The 24,726-nt window shown below is 43.8% G+C and overlaps 1 protein-coding gene across 9 annotated transcripts in view; it reads right to left on the bottom strand.

Annotated features, from left to right (window-relative positions):
• Nucleotides 1–24,726, bottom strand: part of THADA (THADA armadillo repeat containing) — a 324,726-nt gene that overhangs the window by 135,444 nt on the left and 164,556 nt on the right. For all 9 annotated transcript variants that reach the window (XR_014842042.1, XR_014842043.1, XR_014842044.1 and 6 more), the window contains one exon: nt 13,313–13,481. Coding sequence is in view for 5 of the 9 variants with exons in the window: in XM_085019406.1 (XP_084875532.1) it covers nt 13,313–13,481 (169 nt within the window). In the remaining 4 variants the exon portion in view is untranslated. The remainder of the gene's footprint in view (nt 1–13,312; nt 13,482–24,726) is intronic.

Below are 24,726 nucleotides of genomic sequence, written 5' to 3'. Positions count from 1 at the left end.
AGATGTTAATTATACTGGTCTCTTTGAAGCCTAACAAAGGTGATGGAATTTTCTGACACATAAACTCTTCAAAGTCACGATTTAAAAAAGACATGTTAAATCCATTTGATATAAAAAATAACTCCAATTTGAGTCCCCTTTTTGGAAATATGGTTATCAAGAAGTTAATGAAAAAAGTCCTCTTCGCGAGAAATATCACCTAAAAATTAAAAAGGCATCGCAAGTAGGAGAATGACCAAGATCCCAGTGAAAAGAGAGATCTCCCTACTCAGTATGAATATGGGTCCAATATTAAAACGTCTGACACCCGTACATACCCAACAACTGCTCCAGAATGCCAATGATTCAAGTATATAACACACATTCCCTTTATTTTTAATTTAATTTTATTTTTTTGTCTTTTTGCCTTTCTAGGGCTGCACCTGCAGTATATGGAGGTTCCCAGGCTAGGGGTCTCATCGGCGCTGTTACGGCTGGCCTACGCCAGAGCCCATTAACACCAGATCCGAGCCTCGTCTGTGACCTACACCACAGTTCTCAGCAACGCTGGATCCTTAACCCACCGAGAGAGGCCAGGGATCGAACCCGCCACCTCATGGTTCCTACCTGGCTTTGTTGCTGCTGTGCCACAATGGGAACTCCTCCCTTTATTAATTAATGAAACAGGAAGGCAACAGCCTACCTCCTTTTGGCAAAAAAAATAAAAAAATAAATAATAAAAAAATGCACATCTAGAACCTGGAGCTTGAGACTTGCTAGGAACCCCCGATAGCATATGGCAGCCAGGAGTGATCATGAAACTCATCTGCACACAGGAGGGCACAATCAATGAGGCTTTTGATAGTTTCAAAGGCACCCCTTCCTGCCCTAAACAACATCCTCCCGCTGACCATTAGAATCACTCTATTTTCTCTCATTTAATTTTCATAGCTATCCCCAGAAAATTATTTGCTTCTCCATTTTACAAAGGAAGGAATGAAGGCTACGATATCTAAGTGAGCAGTGGTGCTGGCACCTGGACCTAGACAGTCTTACTCCAGAGCCTTCCCTCTCGATACTATTACCTTAAGACAGAACTAACATTTGGGGAAGCAACACAGCTGATGCACAAGGGCAAAGATGACACCTAGGATCTAAGCTCAATGTTCAAGTATGAGATACGGGGTGGGCGGAGAGGTCCCAGGGAGCCAGGATGGCCAGCACTGCTCTAGGAGCTAGATGCATACGTGATTTTGCTGAATAAATGCACGGTTATCTGAGGGTCTAATGGAACACAAGAATAAACAAGGCAAAAAAAGGGATTTATATGGATAATTGTATGCCACCAAATTGGACAACCTAGGAGAAATGGATAAATTCCTAGAAACATGCATAAGAATCTACCAAGACTGCATCAGAAAGAAAAAGAAAATCCGACCAGATGAATAACGAATAAGGAGACTGAATAAGTAATTTAAAAAAACCCTCCCAACAAAGACAATCCTAGGAAGATGGATCCACTGGTGAATTCTACCAAACATTTAAAGAAGACTTAAGTTAATCCTTCTCAAATTTTTCCCTGAAAGTTGAAGGAGGGAACACTCTCATTCACAGTGTGTAGGCTACATTACCATAAAGCAATCAAACTGCTACTTCTTTATTGATGCATGAATCACTGCACATGCAAATAAATATAAATTTCTTTTTTACATTATCGTTTCTTCTTCTTTTTTCTTTTTTCTTTTTAGGGCCGCACTTGAGGCATATGGAGGTTCCCAGGGTAGGGGTTGAATCGGAGCTGTAGCCACCAGCCTACACCACAGCCACAGCAATGCAGGATCTGAGCCGCCTCTGCAAACTACACCACAGCTCACGGCAACGCTGGATCCTTAACCCACTGAGCGAGGCCAGGGATCGAACCTGCGTCGTCATGGTTGCTAGTCAGATTGGTTAACCACGGAGCCATGATGGGAACTCCTATTGTTTCATTTTTGATGCCGAGTGTGTAATAGGTATAACATCTACAGTGTTTTGTATAAGGCAATAACCAATGTAGGTACAGACAGAAGATTCATTTTTGAATCAGACTAGGGAAACTTAACAGTATTGATACAGTACAGTACTGTAAATATATTTTCTCATACGATTTCTTACTTATGTCGTCTCTAGCTTAATCATAAGAATACAGTATATAATTCATATCTAAAATATGTGTTACTTGACCATTCATGTTATTGGTAAGGCTTTCAGCCAACAGTAGGCTATTAGTAGTTAAGTGGGAGGGAGTCAAAAGTTATGTATTTATGGATTTTTGACTGTACTGTTCGAGTCAACTGTACAGAGAACTAGAAGAATGTCATGAACAATAATATGGTTTAAAATAGAAAGACGTTTATTGCTTATTTAAACTTTCCTTTAGGCCCAGGGGCCGAGGATGCTTTTACTTCAGACCTTTTTGGTGGCTGTCAAATTGTCTGGCTATTTTCAACCACAGTGCTTTTAAGCAGCCAACTGAGTGAGTCCTTGCTAACTGAAATATGCTGGGTGCTCTAAATAAATCCAAGGGCTATGTATGCAACAAGCACACGTGCTCTGCAATCTCAAAAGTGCTTCCCTAATAAAAATAATGAGGTTTCCCTTTTGCCTATTAGATTGGCATAGCCAAACCCAAGCAACAAATAATGCTATTTTCATGGGACAGAGGCCCACCAAATAAACTGCATCACATGATGGGAGACAGAAGCTTGCTAGTGTGTCCACAGTGTGATGTTGTGTTTTGTTGTATTTGGAAAGTCCATTCAGAATTATCTTCTGTCCTAAAAAGTATCAAAAAGGAGTTCCCGTCCTGGCTCAGCGGTAACGAACCCAACTAGCATCCATGAGGATGTGGGTTTGATCCCTGGCCTCGCTCAGTAGGTTAAGGGTCCAGCATTGCCGTGAGCTGTGGTGTAGGCTCAGATCCTACGTTGCTGTGGCTGTGATGCAGACCGACAGCTGTGGCTTCAATTCAACCCCTAGCCTGAGAACTTCCATATGCCGCACTTTTGGCCCTAAAAAGCAAAAAAAAAAGTCTAAAACAAGAAGGCTGGAACAGGATGGAAAGAGTGTCTTCTACGATGAAAAATGAACTGAGAAAAGTGTTAGATTAATCTCTCCAGGAGGATCCTGTATCTCCCTTTCACTTTATGAACTTTGCATTCCCCTCTTTGAATAGTAAAGGACTCCTTTGTCTGGGACAGTGTGACAGTGTTCCTTCCTGATTCATCAGGTTTCTGATGGGGTCTGAGGGAGGGAGTGTAATTCAAAACAAAACAGGTGCAAGGAATAACAACCTGAGAGGCAGGAACTCAACCCTTAAAAATTAGAACTGACCTCTGTTCTTAGAGTCTTCGATACGATCTACAGGAAGGTAGAGAATGCTGACTGAGCAGAGGAACCTCTTTGTGAAGCATGCTAACACATAAAGTCAAAACGGCTGAAAATCAACTTACTTTTCTCTTATGTACACACTCACATATCAATAGGGAGTCTTACACTCTTTACAGTATTATTTCAATGCCCAGCATTAATGTGTCTTAAAGCATAGCTTTCTTTAGCTCAAAATCCTTCACAGATGATTCTTCAATGTATCAGTGCTCCTCGTGTTTTTGGATCATAAACCCCGATCAGGGGTGGTGGTGAAGGGGGCAGCAGCAGCATCAAGGGATAGTAACAGCCACCAACACGCACTGAACACTTATACTCTGCTGGGGACCTGGCTGTGCATGACCTATGTATTAGCTCATTCATTTAATCCCACAAGCAACCTGGGAGGTAGTGTTATCTGCCCACCTACAGAGGAAGAAGAGGAGGCAGAGAAATCAACTCGCCCAAAATACCACCACTAGCAAACAGTAGAGCCAGGACCTACATGGAGACTCCGTCTCGCTCCAGGGCCTATGTGCTTCCTCACCACGTGCAATGCCCTCTTCGAGTACATGCTCCCAGCTCTTCTAGCCATATCTACTCAGAAATTATATATAACTCTATTAACATACTATACACATTATATATACCAGATATAAAATAGTAGTTAAAAGGATGAGAGAAAAGAAATGATGAGCCCACATGCTCTGCCACACACGGTACTGCCTTGCACACCACGCTTTGAAAGCCACGCATCCCATCTCTCCCTGATGCACTCCTGGACCCGACGGGCTAGCCTGCTCGCTTCCTCTCCAAACATCTTCTGTGTGCCCTCTTCTGTGCCCTGGCTCCCACCAAGTCCCTTGTCTCCACGACAGAAAACAAGTTTAAAAGTTTATCCCATAAGGAGTTCCTATTGTGGCTCAACGGGTTACGGATCTGGCATTGCCATGAGCTGTGCTGTAGGTCGCAGATGCCGCTTGGATCTTGCATGGCTGTGGCTGACTGTGGCTGTGGTGCAGGCCGACAGCTGCAGCTCTGACTCGACCCCTAGCCTGGGAACTTCCACATGCTGCAGGAAAAAGAAAAACAAAGTTCACTCCACAAGGCTTTCTGAGCTCTCTTCTCAGACATGCGTTCTCAGACAGCTGCCCGGCACAGGTCATGGCCGTGAGTCTCTGGGAAGTTGTTTGTGGCATGGATGGCTTGTCTGTCTCTGGCAGCTCATAAGCCTCTTGAGGACAGTAAGTATGTTATACGTTAACTTCTCTTTTTATTTATTTATTTATTGCTACTTTTTTTAGGGCCGCACCTGCAGCAAATGGAGCTTCCCAGGCTAGGGGTCTAAAGGGAGCTACAGCTGCCGGCCTCCGCCACAGCCACAGCAACGCCAGATCTGAGCTGTGTCTGCGACTACACCACAGCTCACAGCAACGCCGGACCCTTAACCCACTGAGCGAGGTCAGGGATCAAACCCGCAACCTCATGGTTCCTAGTCGGATTCGTTCCCGCTGCGCCACGATGGGAACACCTACATTAACTTTTCTTTGTGTCCTCCATAGCACCTGGCCTAGTACCATGCACTTAATAATTACTCAATGGCGTGTGCTAAATAGAAGAATAAATAAGCATGCTCCACATTTACTCCGTATCTCTAAGGCCCAGTCACAGACAGACGGTTGAGGCAAAGATCATCTTGGGGAGCAGAAGAGGTGATGTGACAGACCCGTTCCTCTCTGCCCAAGCTCTCGGGAACCACGGCGGACTGACCAGGTGCACTGTGAGCCTATGGGAAAGGACTTCACATCCGCCCCGGAGATCTGCACGTGCAGCAGGGGGACCTTTCAGAGCCTTCACGTTTCTACACAAACGGCCTCCTTCTCCAAGCTTATGGGCAGTCCTGAACAAAGAGACACATGTCACCAACATAATTTCTGGACAAAAGACGTTTACTCTTTATTTAAAAAATAAAAAAGTTTTCCTTTGTCTTTTGGTGGGATGTGTTCAAGCATCATCTTTTCAACAGTGACTAGTCTGATGCCTCATTCACAACTGTCTGCCTTCTTACCACTTCCTAATTCTCCTTATGTATTACATACTTATCATAATAAATTGAATGTATTTTCCTGTAATACCATTATTGTCTGTCTCCCTGCCCCTAGAACGTACACTCTGGGAGAGCAGTGATCTTTGAGAGCCAGGGTCTGTCTCTGTTGTTCTCTGATGTATTCCAAGCACCTAGAACAGTGCTCAACCAACAGCTCCCCCGAAGGAACAAAGAAACAGACGAGAGCACCTTGCATTTCACCCCACACCCTGAAAGCCCCCGAGCAAGTCACTCTCGCCTGAGAATGTTCTTTTCCTCTTCCAGAAAAGTCAGAGAAGGGTGGTGAACCACACAAGCTTGAATGCTTTGACTCCCAACTCCTTTTTGACTTTTTGTCCTTGCACAACTTTAGTCAGATCTCATAACCCCTCTGCCCTCGGTTTTCTCATCAGTGTGATGGGAATAACATTCAGCATCCAAAGGTACTCAGCACACACAGTGCTCCCAGATTGTTCATATACATACATATATATATACATATATATACATATATATATATATATCACCCCCCCACACACCCCTACACTCTCTCAATAACTGGCACGTACATGTGCGTGTGTAGGTATGTGTATATACGTACACATACATCTACATAATACTTACACACGTACCTTCTTTTCTAGCATTACTTCCCCTACTCTCATTCCACGTAGTAACACCACCCTGGGGCTACACCAACTGACACACCTCTGAACTCTACATACCCCTGGCTGATACTATGAGTTCACAACAGGACACTGGCGAGTGACGGTGACATTGCACGACAGTCGGTGCTCCAAACCTGGGAGGGAAGAGCTGTCCCCCACACCCAGAAAGAGCTCCCGAAGTAACACACACCAAACAAAAGCCTTTCGATGTTTAGAAGGAAGGGATTAATTCATCTTCAAAGTAGCATTTTAATTAAAAATGAGTTTTCTGGGCTTACATCCAGATAGGAATATGTTGCCAAAAGGTAAGATTTAACAAGGTCTGGTTTTTTTCCTTTGATTTCTGAAGAGCCCAGCGCCTCCCGATTCTTTTCCCATCGAGGCGTACACAGACCATCCGCTTTTTTTGGCGCTCTGGGGTAAAGAGATGCTGCAGAGGACTGTGTGGAGCCTCCAGCCCCTCGAGGTCCCACTCAGATGCCCTGAGAGCTGAAGGAATCAATAAATACTTGACACATCTACAGCCGGGCCACTGGAGAAGCTCTGCTTTAGCTCTTCTTGGACTGGGGACCTTCCTAACCACTTAGATTTTCTCCTTTCACATAAACACAAGTCCTCAGAAAGAATGAGTAAATCTGGCCACTGCTATAGTGACAAGAGTGATCATTTCTTTATGACTCATTCCAGGAAAGAAGCGCACTGACCAGCAACCCATTTATAACTTACAACATCAGCATAATTTCATGCTTTTGTTTTTGACTTTCCATTCTGCAATTATATTTTCTGTGTAGAAAATAAACAACGGAGATAGGCCAAGCTTAGGTCGCCAAATGGAACCCGTCAGGGAATGTTCCATTTCTGGACGGCTTGAGCAAATTGCTACTCTACGTTTCACAATTTTGTACTTTTAAGAAATAAGAAAAAGATATTAAAATTCTTTAAGCATCAGGTGCTGTCTTATACGGTCCCATTTTTAAAAGATGGAATTGATCATTCTTTTAAATTATACTTAATCATAAGTTTTGGTGCAATAATATGAGTAAAAAATATTTTTTTTTCTAAAAACATTCACTTCCTTACTTAGAAAACTCGAACAGAATTTATACTTATTAAGGCTAGTTCCATCATTCATTTTCTACTCGTTTCCACTGCTTCTCTCTGTAGCAGAGAGTGAAGGGTGGTTTGTCTTAGCCTTATTTCTTGAACAGACAACAAGCTGGCCAAACGGGCCTAGTGTTACTTCTTTCTTGGTTTTCTGCTTTTCTTTTCCACAAAGGATGATACCAAGATCCACCTCGATTCTTATCCTCATGCTGCCCTCTCGGCCCAGCACTTCTATACCTATGCCCATAAAGACCCTAACACTGAGTATATTAGGATGTTACAGACTAAAGCAGAAATGGCCTTAGTTTCAGGCTCCCTCTATGATGGGTGCCTTCATCTTTGGCCATGTCTTCTGTCACTCATATGCTCCCTGGTCCCCAAGGATTCAGCTGGCTCACTGGGCTTCTAACCCATGGCTCCCCACACTAGGAGGGAAGAGTCTTAAAGGCAAACTCATGTTTTCACTAAGCCTAGAACAGGGTATGTATTCCATAGTTTGAACTGAATCCAGTCTTGATCACTTTTTCATGGTCCCATCTGCTCCCAGGCCTACGAGCTACACTTAGGTTGCCCATGTTTGAGGGGTTTGGTCACAGCCTTAAGGATAACAGAAGGTGCGGCAACTGGATCTTGGCTATGACCTTCCAAGGGAGGATTCCGTATTTCCAGGTTAGGAGTATTAAATGGGATACCAAAGAGAAATGATGAGAAAGAGGCGAGCGGAGGAAGGGGAGGTATAGTGAGCACTTTTAAAGGTCTTTCACCAGCTTTGGCTTCTCAGGGTTTCACTGGCTTCCTCTGTTTCTCTTTACAATATGGATGGACTTCGTTGTTTCCAGTGGTGCATTAACATATCAAATCACATTTAAGAAGACCAATTGAGTGACAGAGGATTAAAAACAGCAAAGATGGATTCCTGATTTGGTTTCCTTAGGGATAAAAAGTCATTATTCATATCAACTATCAGAGAGGCAGAAAGTTCTAAAGAGAAAAGGAGCGTAGGTTTTAGAGTTTAATGTCTTCTCTCTACCCTTGACTACATCTGTGACTTTACCCCCAGGTCACTCCTCCAGGTACACTTCAATTTCCTCATTAGAAACAGAGGCAGAGACTGGGGGTTGGGTGTGTATGTGTGTGCGTGTGAACTCCTACCTTGTGAGTTACTGGAAGGATTAATGAAATCATGTTTGCAATTCCCAGGGAATACAAGTGGTGCTCAAGGACTTCCCATCATGGTTCGGTGGTTAACAAACCCAACTAGTATCCCTGAGGACACAGGTTCTATCCCTGGCCTCAATCAGTGGGTTAAAGCTTCCAGAGTTGCTGTGAGCTGTGGCTGCAGGTCGCAGACTCAGCTTGGATCTGGCGTTGCTGTGGCTGTGGTGTAGGCTGGCAGCTGCAGCTCCAATTTGACCCCTAGCCTGGGAACCTCCATATGCTGCAGGTGCGGCCCTAAAAAGACAATAAGAAAACAAACAACCAACCAATAGGTGCTTAAAATTTCAATTTTCCTTCTCTTATGGCAAACTTTCCAAGTGCGTGGGCCTAGGCTGTCTGAAGCTGATCCCTGGTTGATAAGTCATGTCAACCTACAGAGACAGCACCACTGCTCAGCTCCACAGCCAGAAAAGTGGAATCTTCTCGACCCAGATTTCTGTAAGTACAGAAATCAAGACTCCAAATTTGGGGGCGGGGAGTGGATAAAACAGTAAAGTGTTTGACAGATTCCGCTGGTGAAAATGGAGAAAATTTAATACCAGCCAAGGGATATGTAGAACTGTGGCAATTGTTTGGATTAACTGAAGAAAATAGAGTATTTTTTTACCTAGAACATACAGATAAATGCAAAAGTGGTTTTTCTGCTTTAATAGAAACTAAATGTCCTCAACTGCCCCCTTCACCTTACCCGTATAAAAAAAACTTAATTTAAGAAAGGGCAGGGATCACTTTTTATTTTTATGTTTTTTGTCTTTTTAGGGCCGCACCTGCAGCATCTGGAGGTTCCCAGGCTAGGGGTCTAATAGGACCTATGGGAGAGCCATAGCAACGAGGGATCCGAGCTGCATCTTGGACCTACACTACAGCTCACGGCAACACCAGATCCTTAACACACTAAGCAAGGCCAAGGATCGAACCCAAAACCTCATGGTTCCTAGCTGGATTTGTTTCCACTGAGCCACGACGGGAACTCCAGGGATCACCTGTTATATGTCGAGACCATCAGGAAAATCACCAAAATGGACAGGAAATACAAAACTCAAATTTCAAACTTTTACGTCAAAAGGTATATATTTCCTTAGAAACATGAAAAGGGGAGTTAAGTAACTAAGAATTAGATTAAGCCTCTCCTTGTGACTGTTGACCAAACTCTTCCTCAGTGCAAGAGAAGGTTTTCAACTCTAACATGATTTCTTGGGAGTGATAAGTAACCTAGTAACAATGTTAAGTCCCCAACATGAAGAATTTTGGCAATAAAAACAGACCTTTAATTCTACTTAAAAGACAGGGTAGCCCTGCCAGTGTTGTTCCCAAATGAGGTAATGTCCATGGCTCTTATCTAGCCTTTATTGAGATTTAATGTCATTTACCACTGGCTCTTGTGAACCTGCAGCATAATCTCACCTTTTCTGGTGTGCATTATTTCCATCCATTTCAGCATGGCAATTATGAGCCTCTGGTTTTTAAAAATGATTAAGAAACAAATCCCACATGTTCTTTTCCTTTTTCGCACGTCCTACAATTTGAATCTTTCTTCCATAGTCCCCTGAAAATTCAGAGATCAGCATATTTCTCGTTTTCAAGGTATACTACAGAAATACTCGGGGGTTTGATATATGTACATAAACATTTTTCAAAGAAGTCAAAATGTATAATTCAAGAAAATGTTCTGTGAAAGAATTTGTTTTCTGATTGCAAAATGATTTCCTGCTTTTGAAAAAAATAACAACTTTCTATTGACTTAGCTGGCTCTGAAAGTCCCATGGAGATTTCTATTCCTTTCAATCCCTAACATCTCTTTTCCAGGTGCAGGGCTTTTGCTGATTTCAAAGGTAGCTTTATGTGGAGAAGGAATCAATAAGCTGGAGAAGGGAAAAAGCAAAGAGCCTCCCACCTTAACCCCTTAAGCCGCCCCCACAAAGAGCAACAGGGTGAAACAGAACTATTGCAACACAGATGAGACACCTGGACAGACATGACAAAACGATTTTCACAAGCCTTTGACTGCCTCTTTTCAGCCAGGGTATAAGCCAATCCTGGTAAAGACGGGAATCTATCTGATAAAACACCCAACAGCTGACACCCATATACTTGTTTTTTTGTTTTTTTTGTTTTTGTTTTTTTCATTTCTCCAACGCTCAGGAACAAGAGTCACAACTACCTTAGAGTTATAGGGTTTTTAACCTTCCCGCAGTGTTTCACGTATTATGTAGCTGAAAAAAGTGACCTTGAGACTATCAAAGACAGCCCAGACACAGAGCAAAAGACCATATTTTGTTGATTGGCAGAATGGCGAAACACAGGCCAGACCTTTTTTGAGTAGTGTGTATGGGGACCGAGGCTGGGGGCCCATTTGTGCAACTGGTGGGAGAGCCAAAGAAACAATCCCAACCTCACCACTTCTAAGTTTCGCCAAGAGTGGATCTTCAGTCAAAAAAAAAAAAAAAAAAGTGAGGCTGATGCCCCCTGACAAGCTGGCTTCCTTTTAACTCAGCTGAATCCTCTATGACTCTCTGAAGAGCCTGTTCTGCACCACTTATTATTGTAGGTCCTTTCCCTTCAAAGGAACAGCAGAGTCTAACAGAAGTCTACGGGCATCAGGGTCGCAGGTTCATAAGCAACCCCAGCCCCTCTCTTCATCACAGGGATGTTGTAAGGACTAAGGGAGATGAGTGCTCTAGAGTGTGCACTGAAGAAGCCACCAATGACACATCACATGTGTAACACAGACCATAGCATCTGGTCCAGGAGCCTTGGGGGTTGCACAATATTTTCAGGAGATCTTCAAGATTAATCTATTTTCAAAATGACACTGAGACTTTGCTTTCCTCCTTTGTTCTCCTTCTCTCACAAGTGCACAGCGGAGTTTGCCAGAGGCTCCAAGGTGTGTGATGATGTCACCTCTCTCATGACTAATGGAATGTGTGCTGTTGAGTTCTTGTGTTTTATTTTCTGTTTTAGTTTCTGGTTAAATATTGACAGACAAAAGCTCCTTGGGATCCTCAAAAACTTTGAAGAGGATAAAAAGGTTCTGAGACCAGTTTGAGACCTGCCGCTCTAGAACTTCAGGCCCACCCACCCCTGCAGTTCCCAGATGGGCTGACTTCTCACCCAGCCCAAGTCTTTCTATATGCTCTTACCTCTGCATACAGAAGAGAAGAATTCTTTCTCTCTTGTCCCTCGGCTACCTTCTGCTCTCTGCTTAGCTGTCACTTCCTCTGGGAAGCTTTCCCTGACTTCCCCAAGACCAGTCATGTGGCCCTGCTCTGTGCTCACCTAGCATGGAGCACACTACTTTGTCATTTCTCTTCTTCATTGCTTTTTTTTTTTTTTGTCCCCAATTCCTTTAATGCAAGACCTGACTTGGTCACTATTTTGACTGTGACACAGTAGTATAGAGAAGCCATTCAACAAACACTTGTTGAATATATAATAAAACAACCAAGGAAGGAAGGCAAGAAAGTAAGTCTATCTTGCATTCTCACCTGGTGGAATTAGTTACTAAAAATATCAGTTTTCACTACAGTACAGACTTATTAAAATTACAATAACAATAATGACTATCTGTATATCTTACTATGTACCAGGTACTATTCTAAGCAATTTATATGCATTAATTCATTTAATCTTCCCCCAAACCTTCAGAGGTATGCACTACTATTATCTATGGTTCAAAAATGACACAAATGTAGAGGCAGTGAGTGATGGATTTGAGACTAGTCTGGATCCACAGTTTCACATGCCCCTAATCACCCTACCCACTGCCTCCTACATCAGCAGAGTGTATCTCAACTTGGAGCATAATATTTGCATCTTAAGGCCATCTTTCAAATCTGCTCACAAATCATAAATATGACCTGATTTTTGCTTTTTTTCGGTTATGCCTGCAGTGTGCAAAAGTACCCAGGCCATGGATTGAACTCCAGCCACAGCAGCATCCATAGCTGCAGTAGTGACAACACTGGATCCTTAACCACTAGGTCACTAGAGAACTCCATGACCTCATATTTAAATCCTAAGCCAGCCCCACTGTGAGTGACCGCAGAAGCCAAGGGAACAGCAGACCTTCTTACTAATACCTCCTGTCCCCATGTTTACAGCTAGGGTTTAAAAAAGACAGTTTGTCTATGAGGATGTGGGTTTGATCCCTGGCCTTGCTCAGTGGGTAAGGATCTGGTGTTGCCACAAGCTTCGGCGCAGGTCGCAGATGAAGCTTGGATCCAGTGTTGCTGTGGCTGTGGCACAGGCCAGCAGCTGCAGCTCTGATTCACCCTCTAGCCTGGGAACCTCCATATACAGGTGAGGCCATAAAAAGAAACAAAATAAAAAGGATTGTTTCAATAAGAAGCTTATTTCTTAATCATCTGCTGTAACATTTCTAGGAGGAATGCTAAGTTAAAAGCAATAAATAAATTTGTGTGTTTATTCAAAAGAAAAGTCTCCTCTGTAGCACAGAGAAAACAGGAAAATAGGGTTTGGTAATTCATGTACTGCAGTGTCATGCTGCAGGGCAAACCCTCCCTGATGTGTATCAAGGAACACTCACAACTTCACCCTGAACAGGGAGTGGCCCAGAATGTTCTGCAGGCATCCTCGATGAAAAAGACTTCATCTGGTTTAGAGAGGAAGACCAAGTGGAAAAGCATGTTGTAGAAAGCTTAGGTTGCAATATAAAAGACGATCTGCTACTGCATTGCAAATAATGAAAAAAGCACACCCAAGAAATACTTGTTCTTTCAACAAGAGAAAAAAGTTCTATGGATAAAGTTAAAAGCATATCAAATCTGCACCTGCTAACTGTACCAAAGTTCATTAGTGTTTGACAGAAGTCACAAAAAGTGACTTTCCTTACCTGGAGAAGTGTCCCATGAATATGGTTTTGCCGGAAACATTGGTCAGTGCAGTCAGGGAGTTTGGCCAACAGACTTCGGATGGTAGCAGGGATTTCGTCCATCATAACAAATGGGACCAAGGCACGAGCTGCCATTTCACGGGAGCGGTAAACAGGTGAACAACCACATCTGGGAAGATATAAAAACACAAGGCCATTCAACACTCACTTCCACATCCGCACCTTTGCACGTGTTGAGGTTCTGTCTCAGTCTGCCTGAAATACCCAAGGGCAGGGTGAGGGGAGGAGTTGCTCCCCATTCCAAATGATGTTTTTTCATACTTTCCTTACTCCAAATGACTTTTAAAATGTCAATTCTACAGGTGACTTTGCTTTGCTCATAAACACCATTGATAATCTATGATTCTATCTCAGGGAAAAATACAGATAGGATTTGGGAATAAGATAGCTAGCTAGCTGCTCCTTAACAATCAAACAGCTATTTTCTAGGCTCTCATAATGAAAAAATGTGCTATGATAAGTGTCATGAGAAATAAGATTGTCACTGTTGTCTCTGAGGAGCCTATACTCTGGTTGACAAGATGAGAAGTACATTTGAAAAGCCAACTAAGGAGTTCCCGTGGTGGTGCTGCAGAGATGAATCTAACTAGGAACCATGAGGTTGAGGGTTCAGTCCCTGGCCTTGCTCAGTGGTTTGAGGATCCAGCGTTGCCGTGAGCTGTGGATCTGGCATTGCTGTGGATCTGGTGTAGGCCAGGGGCGACAGCTCTCATTAGACCCCTAGCCTGGGAACCTCCACATGCCATGGGTGCAGCCCTAAAAACGACAAAAGACAAAAGAAAAAGAAAAAAGAAAAAAAGAAAAGCCAACTAAAAATGACAGGCAAATGATCTTACTGTGATGGCTACAGAAGGATGAAACGGTGGGTGATCATGTTGAGAAGGATGGAACTCAGGAAAGCGAGTGTGATTCAAGGAAGCCACGAGAGGCCAGGCAGCTATTTCAAGCAGGGACAGTTGCGTACAGCAGCGTCGGAAATGCTCGAGGTAAACGTGTCTGATTTCAGCAGAGGCTCATGAATAACAGTGGACCTTAAGGCTGAGAAGTCAGGCCAGACTGGGGCATGCCACCAACGGTAGAGTACTCGCTCTGAACTTACTGCCAGGAGAATAAGACGTGGGCCCTCAAGTTACCAAATCCTTGCCTCTGGGGCTGACTCACAGCCAAAGAGCTTGATGAGAAGCCAGTTCTTAAGTAAGTGAAAGTCACAGAGAAGTGGTATTTTGAGATTCGACAAAGGTCATTGGAAAGGCAGGTCACCTAGGGCCTCTTGCCTTTTTTGTAAACACTCAGAACCTGAGAGTCCACAACCATTTTTGTTGAAAGTGGGCACTTGAGAGCTTTCACAGGTGGAGTTTTATTTGAAAGGAAAGCCCGATATGCTAAGTCCCAGCTTAAATAAGTTCTTGACTAGAACTCCCAAGACTTCACCATCTTTCATCCCATTACAAAAAGGAACTTGGGAGTTCTCGCTGCGGCACAGCAGAAACGGAATCCGATGTGTATCCAGGATGATGCAGGCTCGATCCCTGCCCGCACTCAGTGGGTGGGGGAATCTGGTATTGCTGTTGCCATAAGCTGTGGTGTAAGTTGCAGAAGCGGTTTAGATCCTGTGTTGCTATGGCTGTGGCGTAGGCCAGCGGCGACAGCTCCGATTCAACCCCTAGCCTGGGAACCTCCATATGCCACGGGTGTGGCTCAAAAATCAAAACAAAACAAAAAAAAGTTATTCAAGGGAGTTCCCGTCGTGGCGCAGTGGTTATCGAATCCGACTAGGAACCACGAGGTTTGGGGTTCGATCCCTGGCCTTGCTCAGTGGGTTAAGGATCCGGCGTTGCCGTGAGCTGTGGTGTAGGTTGCAGATGCAGCTCGGATCCCTCGTTGCTGTGGCTCTGGCATAGGCCGGTGGCTACAGCTCCGATTCAACCCCTAGCCTGGGAACCTCCATGTGCCGCGGGAGCGGCCCAAGAAATGGCAAAAAGACAAAAAAGACAAAAAAAAAAAAAAAAAAAAAAAACAACTCACTCAACTTATACAAGTGCCTTAGATGCCAAGACAAGAATGGGGAGGCTCAGAAGGTAGCAGACTCCGTGGGGGAAAGAGATGGCCTCTTGTTTTTTCCAAAGTTAATCAGTCGTCCAAGAAAAAAACTACCAGTAAGATCTGAGCCATTAGGTGCATTTTGGCTTAGCATGTGGAGAGACAAAGCCCTAAGACCGAGTTGTTTCTAACACTCCAGAGCTATCACTGACATTTATCTTAATATGATAATAAATGTACAGATAGAATTTCTGTACAAATGTAATGATCCAAGCAGAATTTCATCATGGGGAAGAGGGCAGGTTGGAGCAAGTAGGGAGAGAAGAGAGAGAGGTGAAGGGAAGTCAAGGCCTTGTGTCCTTTCCTCCTGGGACAGTCATGGGATGGGTCAAACAGGACACACTTTCAGGATGGAAAAGAGCTCCCCTTACATCATGGTAGGAAAGTCACTGAAGGCGAAGGCTATGGTAGGCAGCTAGAGATTTCCCCATTTTTTTTTTTTTCTTTGTAGGGCCACATCTTATGGAGGTTCCCAAGCTAGGGGTGGAATCGGAGCTGCAGCTGCCAGCATACACCACAGCCACAGCAACTTGGGAGCTGAGCCGGGTCTGTGACCCACACCACAACTCATGGCAACACCAGATCTTTAACCCACTGAGCGAGGCCAGGGACTGAACCCAAATCCTCAGGGATACTAGTCAGATGCTTAACCTGCTGAGCCACACGGGAACTCCTCCCAATGGTTTTTGACTGGGTTCTGCCAATTCACCCATTTTCTCACTTACTTTTCTTTTAAAACGATTAAATGTTTGATCTGTAATTGGCAAACGCAGTAAAATGTTTGCTTTGGCCCATGGAGGGTTGCGGGGAATGAGTGAGAAAACTTCACTAGATGGAGAAAAGAAAATACTCAGAAAAAGCTTTGAGATTTAATTAGCAAATGACCTCACTCAGCACAGTCATTTGTCGGAAGCTTCCTGGGCTGTCTGTCCCCCACCCCTCTGACACACACACTTTGTGTTATAGTGTGTTTTATGTTACCGAAAAGGCTTTTGTGTATAAATGTTTCTTTTCAAATACAAATAATTCTGACATGGTTACAGATGTTTAGTTTCTAATTAGCAGTAACTGTACACTAAAGAATGCCTCTCCTTCTGCTCCTGACCTTTTGCAAATGATGATTTCACAAAGAAATCTGGCATCCCAAAAGGAGAAAGAATGGAAAGTGGGAAAAGGGCCAGAATTTTCTGCTTTCGGATGCCCCGTATTAGGGTACTTTCCAAATGCACACAATCAGGTGAAAGAGCAAAACAAAACCTCCTCTCAAAAAAGTAATGCAATTACAGAAAAAGAGAAGAGGCTTATTTTTAACGTGATATTTAATTAAGTACCATTCCTTTTAAAGCAATGACTAAATGTAATTTCAAACGCCTCCTATTGCAGATTGTTTAAATGGAAGGATAGATTCTAATCAACACACACACACACACACACACACACACACACACACACAGAGCTATCAAGCAAAAAAACATTTCCAGGTTACTGTTCATCAGTCTTTGGGGGCAGGGAAGGGTGTGATGAGACTGAACTTTTCCCCAGGTGTATGTGGTCTGGAGTGTGAGGGAATAAAAGCACAGTCTTTTCAGCCCTAAGTGAACTACATTTGAAGCTAAAATCTATCCTTCCCCTAGACAGAGTCTTTTAGTTTGATTCAGCAAAGATGCTAAAATCGAGCAGAGATCTTTGGGGACACAGATCTAGTGACTACAAGGCCAAGTAATTAGAGCAGCTGAATTTTCAGTCTGCTTTGGACACTGATGTCGGTGACTTGGACAAGTCACAATAAACTCCCAGGCTCTGTCAAGCTGACAGTGGTGGCAATAATCCGTCCCCAGGGGTCTGAGGAGGTGTCTACAAGAACGCTCCAAGAAGGAAGGTACTTTGGAAATACAGTTTTTATAATGCATTATAAATGCCAGTGTCAGTACAGGATCAGCATGTCCTAGAAATGGCAGGCCTCTCTGTGGCCCCAGTGAGAGAATTAAGATGGGTGTGATCCTGCATCATTTAAAAACAGGTAAGACTGCAAATTGATGATATGAGGGCAAAAAGATTTTTTTGGGCCTCCATTATAAAGTGATGAGGAAGACTCGGAAGACTCAGAGAGCTTTTTTTTTTTTTTTTTTTTTTTTTTTTTTTTGTCTTTTTGCCTTTTCTAAGGTCACTCCCACGGCATATGGAGATTCCCAGGCTAGGGGGTGAATCCAAGCTGTAGCTGCCAGCCTACGCCAGAGCCACAGCAACACAAGGTCTGAGCCACATCTGCAACCTACACCACAGCTCATGGCAACGCCGGATCCTTAACCCACTGAGCGAGGCCAGGGACTGAACCCACAACCTCATGGTTCCTAGTCGGATTCGTTAACCACTGAGCCACAATGGGAATTCCTCAGAGCGCTTCTGAAAGAAGTAGGACAGCTTCTATTAAGTCTCAATTTCCTCTGGAAACTAAAGCAGATGGATTTGGAATCTCAAAGTTCATTTCTTCTTTCACCATAGTTTGAAAATCATTTCCTCAGTATAACCAGCTATGTTCTAGGCCTGAATATTAGAACACACACAGGCTCTGTGGGACACGCAGACACTGGTGTCTCTAAACCTCAAGCCCTCTCACTCCAATAAACCCTTTCCATGTTTATTTTAATCATATATTTATCGATTGCCTGTGTTCCTGGTACCATGTAACATGATACTGACACATCTGTAAGAGTAATACTTGCACTCCACAACTGTAGAGCCCTTGACAGTTTATAAAATGCCTGCACACCCATTTATGTCTTCACTATACAGCATTCCAGAGGGATGTGAGGGCGTTATAAATCTAAATTAACAGAAGAAAAGTGAAACGAAGCACAGAAAGGCTAAGCGGGCCCTCCATGATGTGTAAGCAGCAGCAGCTAGGCCAGAGCCACCAGCCATGGCTCCCAGTGGAACTTGTAGGCTAGTTCGAGCTGTAGCTCACACCTGGGTATCAGGGGAGCATAAGAATATCTCCCAGCTAATAAAAACATGAGCTTTAATTTACGAGTATGTGGAAAATTTCTAACTTAGTGTGTTGGGTTTTTTGTTTTTTTGCTTTAAACATTTTTAGGATCATGAAAACATTTCAGAATCTAATGTAAACTGTGGACTCTCTCACAAGAGAAGCACATTTATCAACATACACATACAATTTTAGGAGGTTCATGACGCACATTCAAAACCCTTGGGGCAGTGTCTCCCAAACCCAGGTCAAGAATCTCCAGTTGCTCCTTTGCACACAGTGTGTCAGGTGCGCGCTCTGCTTTAGAGGCGTGAGTGCAGGGAGCAGGACGTGGCTCACAAGGACCCTCTGGCTTAGAGGGGGAGCCAGAATGACAACCTCATGCTCACAAGTCAGTTACAGCCTCACAGGCATACAAGGGTGTGCAGTGGCATAGAAGAGAGAAAGGAGGGAGAGTCGGAACCCCTTTTTAGAGGAGACGAGGGTCTTGGAGTGAGGTGATACACAGCTTTGGACTGCAGGAACCCTGGATGACCTTGGAAAACTGAGACTATAGTATTCTGAGCGGGGAAAGACCACTCCTCTGAGATCCTTTGGTGTCAAAGAGCAGTGGCTAAGCTTTTGTCCAGGTGTTTCCCCCTTATATTTACCCTCAGATTTTGTTCATAGAGAATTGACTGGACACCACTCAGATCTCTAGGTTAGTCACGGAGATGTCCACTGAGTGCCTGGCACGAGCACACACTGGGTTAGGAACCAGAGGCTCAGAGGGTGAAGTCATGCCCAGGCCACAGGGAGTCTAGAGTCCAGTGGGAAATACAGGCCACTCAGCCAATGCTTTCTGGGCCGTGAGAAGCCAACCCGGGCTGCTGTAGAAGAAGTGAGGTGAGACATCCAGAGAGGAGGGGCTGGTCCAGGAGATGACCATGTGGGATCAGGCAGAGGAACACTGAAGGTTGGTAAGAAAGACATGCCCTCCCCGGGCCTTGCTTTTCTCTCCGTGAACACAAACTGGCCCCCAGGGCATGCAGTCAAAAGGAAGGGAACTGAGGTTTATTAAATGCCTACTGTGTACCAGGCCTGGCTGTGTCCTTCAGACACGATTTCATTTCCTTTATTAAATCTTCTTCACAAGGGTACCATCTTCATTCCTACTTTAAGATGAGAAAGGTGAGGTTTCCCAACATTCTTTATGTCACAAAACCAGCAAGTGGCAGGTCCTGCATTCTAATTAGGGTTTATCAACCTGAAAAATTCAGTCTAAGACGTTATGACACAGTTGCCTCCAAATCCTCAGAGCCTTGAACAAGCCAAATGTTTCCAAAGCAACCTGTTCAACCTAATCGCATTGAGGTAGGAATGATGGAGCCAACCAGTCCCTAGTTGGTAGACTGTGAAGCAGAACAATAAAGATGATGCTGACAGTAACGAGTATTTATTAAGCACTACAAAGGGCCAGACTTCGCGTTAAAAGCTTTGCATGTATTATGTCGTTTAATCCTCACCACGGCGAAGTAGCTGACCGAACAGCACTGGGGGAGGTATTTTTGAACTGAGAAGACTCTGTAAAACCGGGTGACCCTAAGTAGGCCCCTCATTTCATGAGAACTAGAGTGAGAGCCTTCGGAAAAGTCTCAGGATGGCTTTAGGACCCAGCCATCCCCTTCCCCTCTCCCTCACTGACGTGATTAAGGTTCCCCCAGTTCCTCTGCCTTCTCAGACCCAGATCCAGTCCCGCTCCTCACTTTCCAGAAGTCAAGCTGTGCCTTGTACAAAACCGAATACCTAGAACTTCTGCCGCTGATGAAAATAATCATCCATTTTGCTCTAGACTTCCCTACTTGACCAAGGGGTTAGCATCTCAGGAGCTGGGCAGAGTTTAAAGAAGGTATGTCTGACCTACCCCCAAGCCCTTCATTAAATTTTCTTCCGAAAATCTGCCATCATGGTCGGTTTCTCCGACAGCAGGGCCAGCTGCTCTTGGGAACAGTCATCTACCAACAATCTTTGAAGCTGAGATGACCCTGCCTTGCAGGTTATCTCTGAAGACTAGGTTGAGGTTATACCAGGTTATAAATATATAAGATTTCTATATATGTTGTGTTAAGCCAGCTATTGTTTCATCCTTAGCGCCTTTGCACACTGCAGTTTGCGCTCTCTGGAATGAAGGTCCTCTTCACTCCTGTATGCTTGGGAAGCTCTTCTTCATCCTCTGAACTCTGCTTAGGTATCACTTCTTTTACAAAATCTTACTGCACCTCCTCTGGTCAGACGCAATCCCTTTCTCTCCTGGGTCCTGTCACTGCAATGGCTTGCTTACAGCTGTCAGGGCTGGGGGTGGGGTGGGGGTCCACCCTTTTTGCATTCCCCGCAACAGCCCTTGGGTATCATGTTGGCTAGACTAAAATAATCTTGAGAGCAGAAACAGGGTCTTTATAGTTTTGAATAGCAGAGCACATAAGGCAGGAGTTTAGAATATGTTCTGGAATCCAGGAAACCTAAGTTTAAGCCCAAGTTCTTCCACTTACTAGCAGGTGACCCTGGACAGTTCAGTGAACCTCCTAAGTTTTTATCATTGATGAAACAGGTAAAAGTAACTACCTCAGAGGCTGCTGTGAAGCTTGAATGAGATAAATGCATAGAAACACAATGCCTACAAGGTTAATGATCAATAAATGGTACCTGCTAGAATTGAAATCTAGCAGGTGGAAGAACTTTCAAACTTACACTTTTTATCCACATGTACAAACTCTCTAATATTCTCTATCTCAACAACTGGCTGAGGACACAGAGCCTTGCCGGACCCAACAAGCTTCAGGGCTCACAAGGGGCTGCCCCTCCCCCTCTCCACCGAAGGAGCTGGAAAGGAGAGAGGGAAGACTGAGTTTCTTTGGTACCAACTGTTGACTTGTTTACATGAGCCCTGCTGCCTTTATTCTCCAGATCCAGGGCCCAGATTCTACTTTCTGTCAATTCCAATGCCGTTTCACACAAGAGTTCTTTTTCTTTTTTATTGTGTGTGAGTCCCGGTTTCAATCTTGCCTTCAGAAACATGAACATGTGTGGGTACGTGTGTACGCATAAAAGAGAGAAACCGCTAAAAAAATAAGGTTGTACCAGTGAATTTGAAAAAACAGTTCCATGTGTCCAGCCACTCTGAAATATGTTTTTGTTCTAAGTGTGGTGTTCCTGAAGCCCTTCTTGCACATTCTCAGGTGAGTTCGGTGCCACCAAGGTGGCCAGATTCTCTGCTTGTCCTGCCTAAACTGATTTTCAGTTCATCAAAGGACCTACCACCACCTGAACTACTTGTTCCTTTTCCTGCAACTCAAACCACCAGCACTCAGAAGTTGCATTTACTGTAATCTTTCCCTCTGCACAGCTCATGGATTTCTTTATTCAAATATATTTCTTGGAAGGGTAATGGGTTCAGGACTTTTGAAGTTTGAGTTAAAAAAAAAAAATCCTTGGTTTGGATAGTGAGGGGAAAATAAGAGCAGTAGACAGTAGCTAAGCTAAAAATCACAAATTTCCAGCTTTCATGGACAAAAAATACACACACACACACACACATATATATCTATGGGTAGAATGTTTAAATATCGAGCAGCTCAAAGCTGTAATTGCTCTTTACAAGTTAACTCTCATTAATAAAAAAATTAAAAAAAATTGATGAAGAAATGCTGACAATAATTAATAAGCCAAAACAGCACATCTGAAAACTGCAATGTGTTAGCCCCAGGACATCCCAACCAGAGTTTAAGGCATAGAAGGTGCATCCTGTTCAGGTCCCCTCCACCCACCACTCTTTTTTTTTTTTTTTCCTGTCTTTTTGCTATTTCTGGGGCCGCTCCCGCGGCATATGGAGGTTCCCAGGCTAGGGGTCGAATCAGAGCTGTAGCTGTCAGCCTAAGCCACAGCCACAGCAACGTGGGATCCGAGCTGCATCTGTGACCTACACCACAGCTCACGGCAACACCGGGTCATCAACTCACTAAGTAAGGGCAGGGACCGAACCTGCAACCTCATGGTTCCTAGTCGGATTCGTTAACCACTGCGTCACGACGGGAACTCCCCACCCACCACTCTTAACTCCAAGTTACTAGGGCTCCCTCCGGGTCAATTAGCCATGGGCTGTTAATCCCAAACTGGTAAAAATGGCAGCTGCCAGGAGTTGGGAATCAGCCTCCATCACTTTGACACCCTTCCACTTATCCCTGCAACAACTGGGCACAGCACCTGGTCACATATGTGACAAGGACATAGGGTCACAGATACAGTGGCAGAGGCTAGTTGCATTCATACCATTCCGCTCGGTGTTGGGAAAGAAAGCAAGAGAATTTTCCAACAGGGACAGGGAAAGGTATCCAGCGTGGTGCTTACTTTAAAGAGATCTTTGAATAATGCTCCTTGATTATTCAGAATTACAAACATGTTTTAAATAACTGAAAGGATGCTTTCTGTTATCCCTAGTTACTTGCTGATATCCACACAGAGTTTTGGAAAACACATAGCGGATGAAAATTATATTTTATCTGAAATTTCATTTCATGCTTTCATTATTTTTTGCCTAGACAACAAATACAATTTGAAACTGAATTTTTCAGATGCCACCCAAATTGTCTAGACTGCTGGAACGAAGTTTTCTTTTTTCCTCTGAAGCGCTGAAATGCAGTTATACCTGAACAGATTCTTTCCTGACTGAGAAAAAACATGGAAAAGACTTTACTGAAACATAAATACAAAGATTTTTGGAGGCCCTAGAGATTAAAAGGGAATCATTACTTTCCGCCGTTACCCAAAAATAAAATGGAGTATTATAAAGTAAAAAACAAAACAAAACAAAACTAACATAATCAGCATAAAACTTTCCAACACAATAAAAATAACCACTGGACTTAGTCTGAAATTCTGGCATGCTCTTCCTTCCCAGTCCACGTGTGGGTTTTTCTCTCTAACCCTGGATCAACAAGCCGCATACTGGTCCACCGGCCTCCTCACAGACAGCTGGAAAAGCGTTCTGGATCTCCCCTCGGGGCTCTCAAGCCAGGATAAGCCTTGTGCAGACAGAGGGAAAGAGCTGCATATTCCTCTCAATAGCAAAAGCCCTCACATTGTTCCCACTCTTGCTACACAAAAGACCCGGAGATGAACAGTTCGGGCAGCCACTGAGTCTTTAAAGCGGCTGAACATGCAGCACCTGGGCTTCTGCATGTCTTTTCCTTTCCTTGTACGTAGTGGGCGGGTTGGAGAAAACAGTCCCGAACATTTGTTACGGCTCTGAAAGATTCCGATACCTGTGCTAAAACCTGAGAAAGGACAAGGGAAAGAAGGGTAGAAACGTTTACTGAGTGTCTGCCAGATGGCGGGAGACATGCTAGGTGCCTTCGAAGATCTTATCTCATTTTTAGTACTCACACAAACCCTCTGAAATAAGTACAGAATACTATATAAACATATGTCAGTTTTTGCTCTAAATGGACCAGTGGGGACATGTACAGAATGTGTTACATAAAACGTACTCACAATCAAAGTGCATGGTGCTAATTTCTTTCTGTTGTAGTAAAGGATGTGTGATGCTTTATAAGCTGCTTATCCCTTTAATTCCCATGGTTAGAACTCATATTTGCAGATCCAATACACAATGAATTGGGAGCCTAAATGTGTTTCCTACCGCTCTAACTAGTGTTTGGTAAAATAAAACCTAAAGCTTTACAACGCAATATCTCTAAGGACGACAGATCAGTCACCAGTGTATAGTTGCCCATGAAATGGTAGTCTTTGCAGCACAGGCATCTGCCAAAAGTTTCTGAAGAACCTTGTATCAGACTGGGGCAGGCTCCCCAAAGGCTGTGGGCACAGCTGTGGCAGTGACCTCTGCTGTCCTTTATCAATATTGATCACCTCAGGTAAAACCATCAATAGTTCTTCCAAGTGTACTATTTATTTAGAGACACATTCAGAATGTCCAAGGTTAGAAATCTTTAGTATTTTTAATGACAAAAGACCCAGGTCAGCACAATGGCAGGATCTTCATGGGCTTAGGAAAAAATAAATTCACATAGTCACCAGTTAAGTGACTATTTTGGTGGAGAGAAACCTACTGCGATGCCAAAACTCTTACATGGTCCTTCTGCCGTCTCTTAGACCTGGCTACTTTTACAACATCCTCAAATTAAAGTGTTAGTATCTAGACGTGGCCACAGGTAAGCTACACAAGGCCCTTTCACATCCTCATCTGTAAAAGGAGACTGAAGTCATCTCAGAG

This window comes from Sus scrofa, chromosome 3 (assembly GCF_054392235.1).
Source record: "Sus scrofa isolate SSC_HxYL_T2T_F1_AM1 chromosome 3, Sscrofa_HxYL_maternal_Yorkshire_Landrace_v2.0, whole genome shotgun sequence".
Lineage (NCBI taxonomy): Eukaryota > Metazoa > Chordata > Mammalia > Artiodactyla > Suidae > Sus > Sus scrofa.
This window is presented reverse-complemented; position numbering and strand designations above follow the sequence as displayed.